The sequence below is a fragment of the Cyphomyrmex costatus genome, unplaced genomic scaffold (assembly GCF_001594065.2).
Source record: "Cyphomyrmex costatus isolate MS0001 unplaced genomic scaffold, Ccosl1.0 scaffold474, whole genome shotgun sequence".
NCBI classification, from domain to species: Eukaryota; Metazoa; Arthropoda; class Insecta; order Hymenoptera; family Formicidae; genus Cyphomyrmex; species Cyphomyrmex costatus.
Window position 1 is genome coordinate 1,655,367 of NW_017279009.1, and position 15,874 is coordinate 1,671,240.

Sequence of the window (15,874 nt, forward strand, 5' to 3'; positions counted from 1 at the left end):
TTTCGATGTATTCACATTTATTACACATCATATCGAAATAGACGAAAGAAATATATTTAAAGCTTCTTTCAGCGTAGGGCATTGAGTGGATTTATTCAACATCGAATTTCAAAATGATCTGATAATTTCGTGAACTATACTCTCAGCTGATGATTAAATGTTTACATTCTGAGAACATTATTGATAAAAGAGATCTAAAATCATATTTTTTTATGGCGATGAAATATGCATCGTGGAAAAATGTGATAAGGACTGTTCTATAAACAGTCATCCTTTCGCGAAGGATTCCGGGGGCGTCCTCTTATGTGCCAGCGATGGCTTATAATGTCGACTTCTCCCTAGTCGAGCTCCCGCGAGTAGGTTGAAAACTACTTTTGATGATAATTATTGTTGTATATTCAAGAGACCATGGCCTTCTTTCGAGATTGTACTACACGAAATACTTGGAAATGCATTTATCTAGGGACTCTAGGAAATGATTTGAATATTATAATAACACGAATAATGATATGAATAATTCTTAACAATATAATAAGATCCTATAAAATATGAAAATATAAAATTACGAAATTTCAAATGTTTTGAGATGCTTGTTATAGTTAATCAAAATTAATAATACTTAAAATTATATAATTATTAATATAATTTTTAAATATATGTTTTTATTTTCTATATAATGTATTAATTTAAATAAAAAATTTTTTAAAGAATTTTTAAGAATGATCGATTCTAGACATTCATTAGCGATTTATATATACAATATAAGTGACTCGATTTTGTTATCACATGGCCTATCGAACTGCTACAAATCGAAGATGAATGCATTATCTTATCGGTGGTACCGGCGCGTTCCAATTCCTGATGCCAAGTCTGGGTTATATTGTTGACAAGAGTGTTCCGCGATACGATACGACATCGGCATGTGACACGAATACATACGCGAGACCGCGGTAGCGAGTAAAAAGGAAGCGAACGGTCGACTGGCTGACCAACCACAGATACGCCTTCAGCGGTGGTTGCTTGCCATAAGTCGTGCAAGTCATGCACGACGGGTCAGGAGAGAGAAGTCAGTCATACCGATGCCGTGCTACCATTCGCGTCAGTGATTGGTCGAGTTTACGAAAGCTCCTTTTCGATTATATCAAACCCGATCGCTTGCCACGCAAATATATACGTACAAACGGGCGCGCGAAACTGACTTAGACGAAGGGCCTTAAATTTGCGGAAAAACTCGTGGATGCTGCATACGTGATATCATTAGATAGATCTCTCCGTCACGTGACGACGGGTGGGTAGAGGAAATGATTAGTGTAAGAGTAAAAGTTGCTTGAAAGAGATCTTTGATTTGATAACTGCTGAGTGGTTGGTTTGTTTTAACTGCGTGGCGTTTTCAAATGGTACGAGTGAGTGTATCTCGGTGTATCTGAAGAGCAAGAATAAAGAAGGCTAAAGTATAAGAGGAGAATAGAAAGGAAAAAAAGTTTCTTTTGAAAACACAGGGAAATGCAGAAAGAAAATAACCTTGACCCGATTTGGCATTTTTATTTTATTTAATTAGAAGGAAAGACTGTTGCATGAATAGCTGGTTAAAGTTTAAATGTTGTTAAATGACACAATAAGAAAGCACATATGTATAAAATAGATCAGATTGTAGCACGTATATTTGAAATAGGATAGATAATTGCAAAATTCACAATTATTATGAACGATCCATTTTTCATTTCATTGAGTAGCTAATAATACTTTAAAACTTGAAATATTTAAGACGCTCTCTTAATCGATTATTTGCTTCTGCTCGAGTTTTTGGTTAAATCGCGTTTATCGAAGTACATCAAAGAGTTGATAGCTCTCTTTGTGGAGCTTGTTCTCATTAGTTTGAGGGAGAGAGAGAGAGAAAGAGAGAGAGAGAGAGTTTGTTTGTTGTTTTTATCCTAAATAGGGTGGAGCAGTTCTTAACTTTGAACAAACCATATAAACAATTCACACAGGAGGTTTACCGATGTAAAACCGTGAAGTTAATGAAACCAAATCGTCCTAGTTGTGCAAAGTTAGTGAGAACAGTTTATCTTTTTAAAGCGTACTATGACTATAACGATCGAATGTTGAGTTACGAGTTCCACTTACAGAATGCAGTTAACGCAGATGACTTTGTATTAGCGTTTATCTGTAGATTCAACTTCATATGTTCTATTTTTTAAGGACAATAGAAATGTTTGATCTTATTTAACATTAGAATTTGCTTGTGCATTGAAAATTTTATGTAACTTTCATATTTTACAAGCGTTTTCAAAGTATAAATTGCCAATTAATTCAAATAAAATCTACATAAGTATTACACATATAGCTGCATCTGTATTTTATTAAATCTAGCGTTTTAAGTTATCGGTTTATTTTTACATAGAAAATACGTGTGCTAGTTTGAATCAACATACGATTAATTTTAACAAATTGTTGACAATCTTTTTAGTCATTCATTTACAGTCTCACATTAGTTGATTTATCTTATTTTGCACCCAGAAATCAATCAGTTATATTACGAGCTATTCGCGCATTGCGGCTTAGTTTTCAACTTTATAAAAGTTTTGAACTTGAAAATATTGTGTTTTTCTTCTAAGTAATTTTACTTTATTTTTGATGTGGAATGCATGATTGCATAGAATTGTCGCGTCCGTCTTTGAATCGGGGTTAGCGTGCCAGGTGAACCTCATTTTCTGGTATTGACCAGACGGTCGTGGTGCTTTGCGGCACTGCCATCTTGTAACTATCCGCGGAAGCGTATTAACAATTATTTCCTTTCTGGTAGATCAGAAAAATTTAGATAAAAAAAATTTTTTTAATTTTATTAGTTCTCAATTTTTATTGTTCACTGTGCATATTTCTATAATCGTTGAGTGAGTATTCTTAGCACAAAAGAGAAATATAAAATATACTTTTGCAATTTCTGAACAGAAGAGTTGAATGCCGCGAAAGTTTAATACGATTTTGTAGATTAAACGCATCTATCTTCCGTGATCAAGTACAATGGTCATAAGCGAACTTGAGCGGAATAGATTGGCTTATTGCCAACTCGATCAGCGGGCTAAGTCCGACCACGTGTTTTACTTTCGCTGTTACAAGCTTGCCAACCATTCACTGTCTCATTCTAGAGGCTTTTCCTTTATTCTTGATTTATTCGACAATTAAGCGTTTTATTCTCATCTTTACATGTTTAATTACGTGTTAATGTTGTGCTGCCACCATCCAGGCACCTAGCAGTTTGCGCTTGGACTATATGAATATTTTTGGAATGATATAGTGAGTACAAAAAGTATAATTTATTGTTATCAATCGTTAATGCGATTACGATATCTGATACATATCGTTTTTTATTTATATAATTTGGAAATGTTCCTTTTTGTTTTTAAGAGAAAAGAATTTTCAAAATGCTAATTTAATGTCTGCTATAAATATTAATTTAATTTAAAGATAGTAATCAAACAAACCTAAACTCTGAAAATGATTTCTTTCTAATTTATTAATTTTTTCAAAATTATTTTTTTTTTATTTATTATATATTTCAATGTCTTTCTCTGTCTTGTTGAAATAGGAAAATGTAAAATGTTGACAGTAGAACGCTTCTTTTTAAAAAATTTTGTTTTTTAAAGATTTATTTTTATCGCATGTCTGTATAGTTTCAAATTTGTTATTGATTGACTTGATGCAATATAAAACAATACTTTAAAATACTTTTAACATGAAATACAGTAAGTTGATATTTTGTATTGATATCCGAGTGAAAGAAAAAAGCGGGAAAAAAATGAGAAAAAGTTAAGAACTGTTTACGAATGAAATCATTATTCGTGCGTGGCTACGGAAGGTTATCAGATTGGCGTGTTGGTTTGCTTGCACCTTTTACCGATTAATCGGGGTTATCCTACTGCCCCTGTTCCACTCCAAGTGTTTTACCCCCCACGATCCTTCTTGACCACCCTTATAGTTGTCGGTTCGCTAGCGTCTCGCAGTCTGCAGTGCTGCCACCAATTGCTTCCTTCGAAAATCAGAAACGGGGAGAAGGGTGAAGGGGGATAAGTTTACAGTGGTATGTTGGAATCGAACAGAATCGAAGATACATATATAGCGTGTTCACACGAAGGGTTTCAGCACTTTGCCATGACGTCTGGACTTTCCACGTCCATTAAGCTTTTCTCGGTAACCTCATTATTAATTTCCAGAAAGAGTCGTGTCATCCACGATCATATCAATCAGACCACGTAATGGTAAACTAATTTATCGATGATCAATGGTGTTTTTAGTACATCTGTCGTAGTTGTGTGTTGATGACATTTCTTTCCTTTCGATTGAATCGTGTAATTTATATACATATGTTAATCTTGTTTCGTTTTTCACGCCGATTAGCCTCCACCCCTATTACGTTCAATGCGCTGAAAACGTCGCCACCACCCTTTCCCAATTTCTGTAGATTGTTGCATCGTACTTCACACATGCGCAGCGGTGCTGCCACCGCGCGGCCGAAACAAGGGGGCGTATCACAGAGGGATGCGAGAGGATGCGAAGGGTGCATCGCAGCGTGTTAAGTGAGTCGGCGTGATCGCGGGACGGAAGTAGGATCGCGTCTCGACATCAGTGTCATCGCTGTGCACGTTGTCGCGCGCATCATCCCTCCCTTGCCATAGGCCACTCTTGATCACCCTGGTGGTTTCTCTTCCCGACTTTTTTTTTGTCCTCGAACGCGCAGCTCAACCCCTCCCGAAATTTGGATGAGTGACATGTTCGGGCGAGGGTGAAAGAGACAAATAAATCAGTCAATAGTGACGCGTGCATGAGGTCGGACAAGCCGGCGTGCCGGGTTCCGTCCCGGTTACGCGGCGGTACGTCCTTAGGCCCTTCGTCGTGGTTACTTTCGATGCGTTCGCAGAGCGTACCACGGATCGGTGATAGAATCGAGAGGAACAGGAGCCGTGAGTCGACGCTGACCGCGAGAGCGAGCGGAAGGTGCGCGGAATCGTCGGCAGGTGCAGTCACGGAGATCAGAGAGGTGGAGTCATCGCGGGCGGCGATCATCGCGGATTTGAATGGGTGGGCCGGGCGCCGGTAGGGTTACCAGGCACGAGCTGAACGCGGTGCCCCAGAGCCACGTCGGTCACGGGGAACGTGCCCTTGGTGAGCCACCAGCACCAGGCTGCCGTTGTCATCCTCCGGAGCGATCATCTGGCAGCACCGTCCGCTCCTCCACCCAACAGCTGCCACCCTCGCCGCCGCCGCTCACGTCTCTGCATATCGGCACCAACAACGGCACTATCTGTGCCGTCATCAGCGGCAATAACAACCCCGCTATCACCACGAATCCAAGCGACGGTAAAGCCAAGAAGGCGGCCGCCATGTCTTCGCCGCCGAAACATCGCAGGGGCTTCGACCCCAACGACCCGGCGGATTTTCACCGCTATCGTCGCGTTAAGACGAAGCAGCGGTGAGTGCATTCACCTGTGATAATCGATTGTTTCTCTTTCGATCCATTGGAAGGCTGACATTGACAACCGGCTGATATATTGTGCCTAAATCCATTCCTTTTATATTTTGCTCATATATACATATTATATGTATATATTTACATTTCCTTTATCCTTCCAATTACTTCCAATTACGAATTGACTTTATCTCTTACTCTTCGAATTTTTTTTTTTAATATTCGTGTATACCTGCAGGAAGCCAAATTTTTGGAATGTTTCGTTTCTTTAGAAAATTTAGAAATATTTATTAAATTTATCTTCTGGAGCATTTTCTTTTTGATATTTGATTTTCGCGCATACTTTTTTTTCCAAATATGTAAACGTTTAAAATTTTGATTCTCTTAACTCTCTTCCAGATACATGTATAATTCAATTATTTATTTGCCACTAAAGATAAAATACGAACGAGGTATTATGTTCTACTTGTAACCAATCCTTTCAGGAATGCCAGTTCGATCGGCAAACTGTCCATGTGGAACAGTCGAATCCAATATCCTTCCTCTTCTCTTTCCGTGCGATCCATCGAGTACTCGCGTCATGGATTTACCTGGAATGGAATTGCGGTATTCCCATGTCGAAATATCATAGGAAAATACGATTATACGCGCTCGGTGTGACTCACGTGCTTTTGTGTCGATCCAATATTTCTTACCGGTCGATATCCGTATTTGTATATACTCACACTGTGCGTATATTATCTTTACCTTTTCATTTTCTTTCATTAGATGAAATAAAATCGATCATGTGCGTAACAAATTCTGACATATAATTATGAAAACACGATAGATCGCAGGAATTGAAGCATGATTAATTATGTAACCCATATTCCGTTCACCTTTCCCATTCTCCTTCATTTTTTGGCGTTTCCTTTGTCCTTGTCACGCAGCTTCCATTGATGCCGAATGCACAATGTTCACAGAGGCTTTGTATGTCCCACATCGTGTGACCTTCGGCGATGGACACAGACCTCCCCGAGATCCCTCGACACATCCACCAGCACAAGGCATTATAAAACACACACAAGCTTGCGATGTTCGATGTTGGACCGCTTACTGGTTGTACCCCCGCCGCTACAACGCGACGAAAGTACGATCACATATTGATAATAAAAAAAGAATTCTCCGAAAATATATATATATATATAAATCCAGCGAAATCCTTCCTGAAGCACATTATAATATTAGCATGATAATATCATATTAAGGAGCGATATACTGGATCTATTATATGTAAAATATAATATATGAATATGTAAAATAAATGAATCCGATGTACATGTAATATAGAAGCGATACACATATAAAATAATAGAGAGATTAGATACAAAAAAATAAATGTAGAATATACAAAATAATGCAATTGAATTAATAGAATTATAGAGCGGTAACGCTGAGTATCAACTTAATTTATACCGGGCATCCTTTTCATCTATACATATATTATTTGATCGATATACAAAAAGGAAAAATAAGTCAAGTGTATCTTATACATAAAGTATCGAAATAATGTGAAATTAAAAATCCAAATTATAACTCAAAATCGCTCATCGTGTCTCAATCGGAGCTTGGAATGCGCTGCCACGGAATGGAATGGAGACATTTGCACCTTGAGCGAAAGAGCTTTCACGCACTGCCAAGTTATCAATGTCCTGGTGCGAGGCTGCGTTTTGCAGCGAACAATTCATGAAATGTTTTGCTTGGTAAATCAACTCCGACAGAGATTGGCTTCTGCTTGAAGATACACGAGGAAACACCGAGGAAAAATAAAATGAACGCTCTCGCCCAACCATCTGCCACCCCTTTTTTATTGCTCATGCTACGAAAATATCCTGCCTCCCTTTAGTAAATTTTATGTTTCAGCTAGTTTGCCAGCGTATTCCAAACCAATAATTGATTAATTTATTAATTGAAGAATCACAGTATAAAGGTGCAATGCAAATGTACTATATTAATATATCGAATTATATTATTTTTATGTCTTGGTCATCTAGGATTATTATTATAAATTAATTAATATTATAAAAATACTCCCTTTATACATGTATGAACAATTGCTTCTTCAATTATTACGATTTTATCAATTTGAAGGCATCAGTGGTGCGTTATTCGTTCCGAGCATACGTTTGCACTGCGAGAACGCGCATGCATGGTCCTATCGAGAGTTTGCACGTGAGATGTAAAAAAATGATGTTGGTGCAAATATAATTATTTGCGCAAGTGTGCTTTGCAGAATTATCGACATTGTTATATAAAGTTCTTTTATACAATATTAAAGACATTACGGTAAGAATGAAATAAAAATGCAGGAGAATATATATTACAAGCTTTATTTTAAATATCGACTTCATTTCTTATGTTCTTGCAATATACATATTACATACATGTATTACATACTTAAAAAAATTTTCAAATCTATTCTTTTTCTTTTTTTTTTAATAAAAAAAATCTTAAATATTTTTCTCATATATATATATCAATAAGTTATATACTTTTTTTTTATAATTGCATTAATAAGAGGCTGACATGAAAACGGACTGCAACAATCAAAAACAAAATCTGTGTAATTTACGCTTTGTAACTTCAAGGAAATTGTAATAAAAACAAAGAAGTTTGCCAATATAGACGCGTCAGAGAGCATTGTTTTGAAGCCGCGTAAGTTTTTCCGATGTTGTTCTTTTCAAGTTGTTAAAATCCTCAAATTGTTTAAGTTTTCATATGAGAGACGTAAGTTCAATAGATTCTAAATTTAATTTAATACTACATGCTTTAAGTTTAATTTAATGTTATGCTGATATCTATTTATATTTTATTTATACTTACATGTAGTTATATAATTTAATCTCACTGAAATTCCACTAAAGGGCTAACATTTTTTTTCTATATTATGTATCGTTCTTTATAAGTTACTCGTATTTCCTCTATCGCATCGTATCGCAAACATTTTACATTCCAGCTGTTAACCTTATTTATTTATTTTTTGATTTATTATATTATGAAATTTATTGTTTTTAATAGAATTTTTGCATCAATCTTTTATTTTATATATGTATAACGTAGACGCGTTAATCTTAAAAATATAACTTCTTCAGCAATTATGGAATCGATTTCTTTTTTAGGACAATACTTAGAATGAAAATTAATCCTAAAGTTATTTAACAACGAAAATTAAAGCTTATTGTTCCAATACTACATACAATATCTACCATTACATGAATGGTTAATAATATCAAACATGCAATCATGACGTTTATGTGAAGTTTACCCAAATATAACGTATGAGACTACTTATCTATATAAACACGTGCTTTGTATGTAATTTAAATCTCTTCGCGTCCCTGAACATTTTGAAGCCTTTTTACTCGTAAAAGCCTTTACCTTATGAACTATTATACATATTGATGAAAGGTATGCAGGGCCAACAGCAATGGCTTTCTGTCTTTGGGACTTTCAAACAGCTCTTTATCAAAAGCTGATCGTGAAACACGTGTACGTAAAGAAGGTTTGTTGGCATAATACATTTTATACTGTCGTAGTATGTAGTACTGTTAATTATTATACAATAATAATAACAGAATAAAAAATTTATTAACAATATTAATTTTATATGTATATTTAAAAGAATTCTTATACTGGATCTACATATCTATTTTGCTATAATAAATTTTTTTATCGTAATAACAAAATGTAGCTGTTAAATTACTATCTTTTTAGCAATAAATTTTATTTTATAAATAAATTTCTTTAGAATATTTTAACGAAAAATTGATTTTACTATATTATACATACAATAGCAACTATATATTATAGTTTTATCGTAACAGTAAAATTCTTTTCTTTCTATGTAAGAAAGATTGTAAAATATTTATATAAAAATTTATAGAGTATTAATTAGCAACTTGAATAATAACATAAAATTTAATAAATCCCAAGATATCTTTGTATGATTTTATTTAAAATAACAAAATTAAAATTTTGCTTACAATTGTAACAAAGAATTCGTACATATTTTTGCGCTTGGACTTAGAGACATTGTAAATGAAGTTTATATAACAAATTCAATTTATTCAACTATTTATAGATGGCACGAATAGAATCATCACACCTGTATAATCCTTCATTCAATTCTGTTTTTTGGAGCGTTTGAAATGATCATTACGTATTTGGAATTTCTTCTTCGTCACCTACTCCCTGATGTAAAACTGAGGAAAAATACGATTGTAGAGAGTACATACAAATTCATTAATAGTATGAATTAATCATACTCAATGATACATCTACGTATAAGGAACTTTGAATTATTGAGTATTATATGTCATTGGAAATAACCCTATGATTAACTTGCAACAATTAAGTTTGATTCATCAATAATTGTGAAAGATTTAGTATTATTAAATTGCTTGTCAATTTAAATTGTGATATTACTACAACAGTTGCGTTTTTAAGTTCAAAAAATCGGTGTGCTTCAAATGACTATACACATTTGTAGTATATATATGTAAATAAGATCCAGTTCTCGTTATAAGCTTTAATCTTCACATACTTGCTATATGTATTCACATTATACAGTCTAAATAATTCGTTTGTTATGGAAAGATTTAATATTTATATATAAGGTTTATAATTTATAATCGATTTTTTAGATTTGCTAAGATTTTTTGTAGAATTTTCTTGAGATTTTTTAAGATGGAGAAGTTTGTTTTTTGCTGAATTTTTCAATTGTGTTACAAATGATATGGATTGATTGAATTTGATAATCGTGGAATATCTTCCTATTTTTACTCGTCATATTGATCAATTGATACTAATGATGTAACTGTAATTATGACAGTTTTTCTGGTTTTAAATTAGAATGATTGGCACATTGTCGCGAGTCACAATCAATCAGTTCTTGACATATTGAAAGAACCACTGTGAATCTTTCCGCGGATCGGTAAAATATTTACATTAAAACACGAAAGTGCATAAGCATAAATTAATGATCTTTATTTATTATAATATTTTTATGTATATTTTTGACATTTAAATCTGTATAAAAATTGAATAATTTTACATGAAATTAGTCATTTAATATCATACATTAAGTATTAATTTAAAAAAAACACGAAAGAATAAATTTATTTTAAAAATAGATTTTTTGTTTTTAAAGTAAATAAAATATGTTGTAGCAAGTATGCAATTTCACATAATATATACTTGAAAAATATCTGTTTATATCAAATTAATTGTTCAATTTACAATTAGTATTCATTAATTAAGTTTTAGAGACAAGATAGTCCAATATGTACTTTATTAATAATATTATTTAGGATATTTGTATCATAGTGTGTTACATATGCTGCAAATATGCGTGCGTCGAATTTAATTAGAAGTTAGTGATAGTTAAAATTATAAATTAATGTTAATTTTTATAGAAGTAATATACTTTTTGATAAATATCTAAATATCATTATTTTATTATAATTTATTAGATTTTATTTATTAAATAGAAACTTCTCTCTCTCTCTCTCTCTCTCTCTCTCTCTCTTTCTCTATTAAAAATAATTTAAAAAATAGTTGTACTTGCAATTACAAACAGGATTTGATAATAAATTAAATATTTAAATATTATAACGATTTTTATATATTTTATTCGATTGTGTGTGTGTGAGATTTGTTCAAATTTTTATTTTAACATTTTTTGCATCATCGAGTTGATAATGTAGTTTCAACTCCGGTGATACAAAAGATTGTTGCAAACTTTAAAATTACCGTAGAGTTTGCGAAGCTTGCAACGTGATTATTTAGCTTCTGAAGTTGTCCGCTGGATGGCGTACATACATAACATTTTCACGTTTATTCTTTATTGAAAACTACTGAAGAATTTTTTCAGCATAAAAGAAATAAAAAATTTGTTTTTTCTTCTACAGTTTAAATTAAAAATTTTTAACTTTTCCTAACTGAAATACACATGATTTATACTATATTTAATTATTTATTTAAATATAACATTAATGCGAAAGATATATGACATATGAGAAGCAAAATATCAGTACAGAACCTACATAATGACCAAATGTAAAAATATATTTGTGATGAAATATTATTGTAATTACTCTGTAAATCTATATCATTCGATCAGGTTCGATGGTACGGTATTTCCTAAGATACGTTGGGAATTGCTTCGATTATTCTAGGTCGAGTAGAAATATCCTGCGGCGAGGCGTTGGTGCTTAAAATTAGGGAGGCCTAGATAGCTAATAAGTATTTATAACAATTTGTCGTTTAAAATAACTTGTCGATAAAATTTGTTTCTTAATTAATCTCTCTTCGGAGAACTTTAGACATTTTTAATAAGTTAAAGGTTATCATTTAAATAAAAATGTTTTGAAATTCTGTGTCTAAACAGATTTAAGGAGAGATTTAATGGTTAAACAGGTTTTTGCTTTATGTCATATTTACTTTTACTCTGTAAACTTCAGAAGGGAACTTTGAAAGCTCTTTTTGGAGAATTTTTTGCTTGGAAATAGGATGGGGATTGCGAATGTTTGGTCGAAAATCACATGTATTAAAATTACAGTAGCCATTAGAAGCCATTTTAACTAAAAATTGTTTTTATTTCGTTTTCTGTAATTAGAATCTATTTCATAAGCTTGTTCTGCGTGTTGAATTGTACCACTGAACAATATTTTCTTTGCAACAGTATTCTCGTTCGGTTAATTTAATTACGATTTACGAATACTATAAGGAAGTCGTCAACGTTGCAACAATGAATAAACTTCGAAAGCTTTCGCAAGTCAATGAGTTTAAATTTTATTTATACAGAATCGTGTTCTCTAGTTCTATTAAATTAATTCTCATTTAAATTTTTATTTCGTTTAGATTCCAACTTTAATGTTAAAATTGTATATATTTTTCATAAACAAAAATATTTCACACTTGTTAGTGTGAAAGTCAAATTATTCAATTTTTTACTTTCTTTATATACAATATATATAGATATATAGTCAGAATATCGAATATATGTTATATGTATATTATTGTTACATATGATATAAAATATTTATGTTTAGTGCGCGAAGAGAGAGAATGAAATAGTTGAAATTTATTATATAGTCTTTTATATGTACATAATTCTGAAGACTATTTTTTCTTTTTATTAAAAATGCGTAATCAATCCTGCTAAATTTGTTAGTATCTTCAATGATGAATAAATCCGTATAATTTATATTGTCTTTAACAACACAATAAAAGAACGAATATCTTCGCAGAAACAGGCAGATGGCAAGAATCATGACAATTGCGAATTACATCAATGAAAGAGGAGGATTGAGCTATTGAGGAAAGGGGAGTTGGGACACACTTGAGAATCCCCAAAATGACTGTCCGAGAAACATTTGAGGATAATACGCGAGCCACTGGTCGGGGCGGGGGTGGATATCGACTTCGATGGCCGCGAAAGCCCACGCACGAGCAGCAGCACGAACGGCTGTGGATGGGGTGGGGTATGGGGTAGGTAGGTAGGTAGAGGTAGAGAGAAGGTGGATTTCACCTACTTCTCTCTTCCGTACAAATACATATCCATCCGCGTACATACACATACAAACACAAGCGTACTTCGCGATCACGGTCAGAGTATGTTACGTGTATGCGAGATGCAACACACGCGTGCGCATGCACGCGTACATGAATAGGGGTGCACCGCGCAACCAACTTCCAACTCCTGAGAGGGTAGAAGCGCGAGGGGACGGAGGTTTCGCAGTCACGGTGGCGCCTCCGCAGAACGCCGCGGCGGTTCCTGGCGGTGTTCCTCGACCGGCGCCTTCCACTGTACCTTTGCCGCCCCGACGTCCCACCGGGGGTCGCACCCGATCTCTCACCCTACGTGGACCATTCGTGGACATCACGCACGGTCTGCCCGTGCGATTCGAGACGGGAGTGTTACGTCGGAGCTCTCAAAGTTGCCGCCTAAACGCGTGTCGTCGCGTCTCTCTCTCTCTCTCTCTCTCTCTCTCTCCCACCCATCTTTCGTCTCCCTTTCTCTTTCTTTCGCCCTCTCGTTTTTTCCGTTCCTCCCGCCACCACTTACCCGGCCGCTACTGGCGTCCTGACACGCACTACTCGGTGATTCAGAAACCCACCGGGCTCGCTACGGCTCGAAACGTGTTCTCTTCGCGGACCAGTCTACTCCGCGGAGACTCGGGTAGTGTGATCTGTGACAGTGATCGCTCACACTCCCCTCTCTTTTTACTAGCTCAAACTCCTCTTCTACCCGGTGCTCCTTTAGGCGGCACGCACTCTCCGTTTGCTAGTGATCGACAAGGTTACGCAAGGCAGTTGCAGCAACGTGGTTGTCGAGGTGGACCCGGCCGTAACTGAGAATAACATATCGTGTGCCATTATTGGTGTTTCGATCTTGTGATTCAATTTTATTTTCGGCTGTCCTTGTCATCAGTTTTCATCCCTGTCCCATTCTCAAATCCCGGTTTATGTAAATCGGAAATTCATGAATCTACTAATAGAATGATAAACGTGATTTAGACAGACTTATGCACATGATGCGAATGGACTGATGGACCCGCCTTGGTTGGCGGGCACGATAATCACGTTTCCATTGTCGTTCGTTTTCAAATATGATAATGTACATGTCAAGTTTGTCGTATGAAACATCGTGTTGAAAACAATTGGATGTAGGTAATTAATTTCTGATATTTAAGAATTTTTTTAATCGATGGGATTTTTTTTCTTATTTTATTATTATATTATATGTTTGAAGTCTCTTCTTAATTAATTTAATTGAGCATATGTTTACTTTATTATGAATAATTAAATTGAAATACAAATAAATATATCGATACAACAGAAAAGATTTTCAGAGCTAATACAAGTTATTAAAGTATACACAAAAATTTTTATGTTTATTTAACGAGATAAATTATAAATGTTTCAACCCTTGTATTACTTTATTACCTTTTAATATTCACAATTAAATATGAGTTCGACATTGAACGATTCAGTGATCACGTCCTGTGAACATTTATTAATCCTCGTAATCAAAAACTTTACATTTAAAGATCCAAATCGCCTTCATATAAAACAGTAATCAAACTAGTGATTAAACAAATATGTTGGATTATCTGACGGCTTCAAAAAAGACTTTACTATTTTGTTCTTCTTGTACTTCGAAGTATTCCATTTTTAATTATTTTCAATTGACCGATAGATTTTTTTATATTTAAAAATCGAAATCGTCAGAGAAATTAAAAGTGGCGGTACAGAAATTAATAATATTCCTTTTGGATAATGAACTTAAAACATTGTAAAAAACTTCCTATTTTTGTTTGATTTTGTAGCTCGTTGTAGGTATTCTCGTTTAAAATGTTTCCTCTTCTTTCTTTATCATTTTTCCTGTCTTTGAGTTCGTTCCAATGTGATTCAGAATTCAACATGATATTTGATGAGAATAACAAAGAAACGTGAAACGTCAAAGATGAACACGTCTGACAAAATCAAACGATTTTGTAAGATCACTGACGAATAATGGTGTGCATAACATTTTTTAATACTTGTTCGTTTTTCTAAAAGAACTTTTTTCTGACTGATAAAAAATACATGAATCAACAGTTCGGTGTAATTACTTTTTTTTCTTAATTGTATGGAAAATTCAAAAGACCCTAATTTGATATTTACAGATTAAAATATACTCAAAAGAATTCAAATGGGACTTAAATGAAATCAAACCACTTCGAAGATTCGCATTTCGCGGTGGACTCGTCTGAATGTGTCCTAGAAAAAGTTTTCGGCATTACGTGATAATTGCGTACGATTTAATTGAAGATAAGTGTTTTATTTCTGTTTCCTCTTTCTGATCCATTCTGTGTCCCAGATTCTCCATCCTCGAGCACCGCAAAAAAAACACGAAGGTTATCATATTAAATTGATTAAATTTTTGAATAACGGTTACACAAAAATATCTTCAACTGATTACTGTTATACGAGTCATTCGGAGTAACGGTGAATAATCTGTGCTTTGTCCCGTGCATGATTATTGCGTTGTCGAGCGCATTTCGGAACGCGGATTTCCCTTCTCGCGACGTTTCCCGTGGTGATACAATGGAATACTTCAGTAGCATTGTTGCCAATCTAATTGTCGTCATTGACAAATGTGTGATAGTGCATCGTGATAGTGAACGATACTGTTAATAAGTGGATGCGTTAAAGGTCCTGCGACGGGTGTGTGTGGATGACACACGGGCCTCGGTGGTGGTTAGACGCAACATGCGGGAAGGTACAATAGCGCAAGCCATCACGGCGATCTGCTGGGCCATCGCCAGTTAGCCACTGTACTTTTCTCTCCTTCTCTATCTATATCTAGTTCTATGTATATGCAGA

The 15,874-nt window shown here is 34.4% G+C and overlaps 2 protein-coding genes across 5 annotated transcripts in view; both read left to right on the top strand.

Annotated features, from left to right (window-relative positions):
* shaker (potassium voltage-gated channel protein Shaker) overlaps positions 1 to 15,874 on the top strand; it is an 88,130-nt gene that overhangs the window by 22,568 nt on the left and 49,688 nt on the right. The window contains exon 1 of one of the 3 annotated variants that reach the window (XM_018545105.1): positions 15,667 to 15,825. The exons of the other annotated variants lie outside the window; for them this stretch is intronic. The gene's annotated coding sequence lies outside the window, so the exon portion shown is untranslated. Of the gene's footprint in view, positions 1 to 15,666; positions 15,826 to 15,874 lie in introns of those variants that run through there. 3 annotated transcript variants of the gene reach the window in all.
* LOC108778043 (uncharacterized) lies at positions 1,223 to 6,671 on the top strand. Of its 2 annotated transcripts, XM_018545108.1 has the most exons (3): positions 1,223 to 1,288; positions 4,916 to 5,467; positions 6,427 to 6,671. In XM_018545108.1, the coding sequence occupies exons 2-3, from the start codon at positions 5,073 to 5,075 to the stop codon at positions 6,608 to 6,610; spliced, it is 579 nt and encodes a 192-aa protein (XP_018400610.1). In that variant the 5' UTR covers positions 1,223 to 1,288; positions 4,916 to 5,072; the 3' UTR covers positions 6,611 to 6,671. The 2 variants fall into 2 exon arrangements, with proteins under 2 accessions (XP_018400610.1, XP_018400609.1); XM_018545107.1 differs by lacking the exon at positions 1,223 to 1,288 and having other exon boundaries at positions 4,014 to 5,467.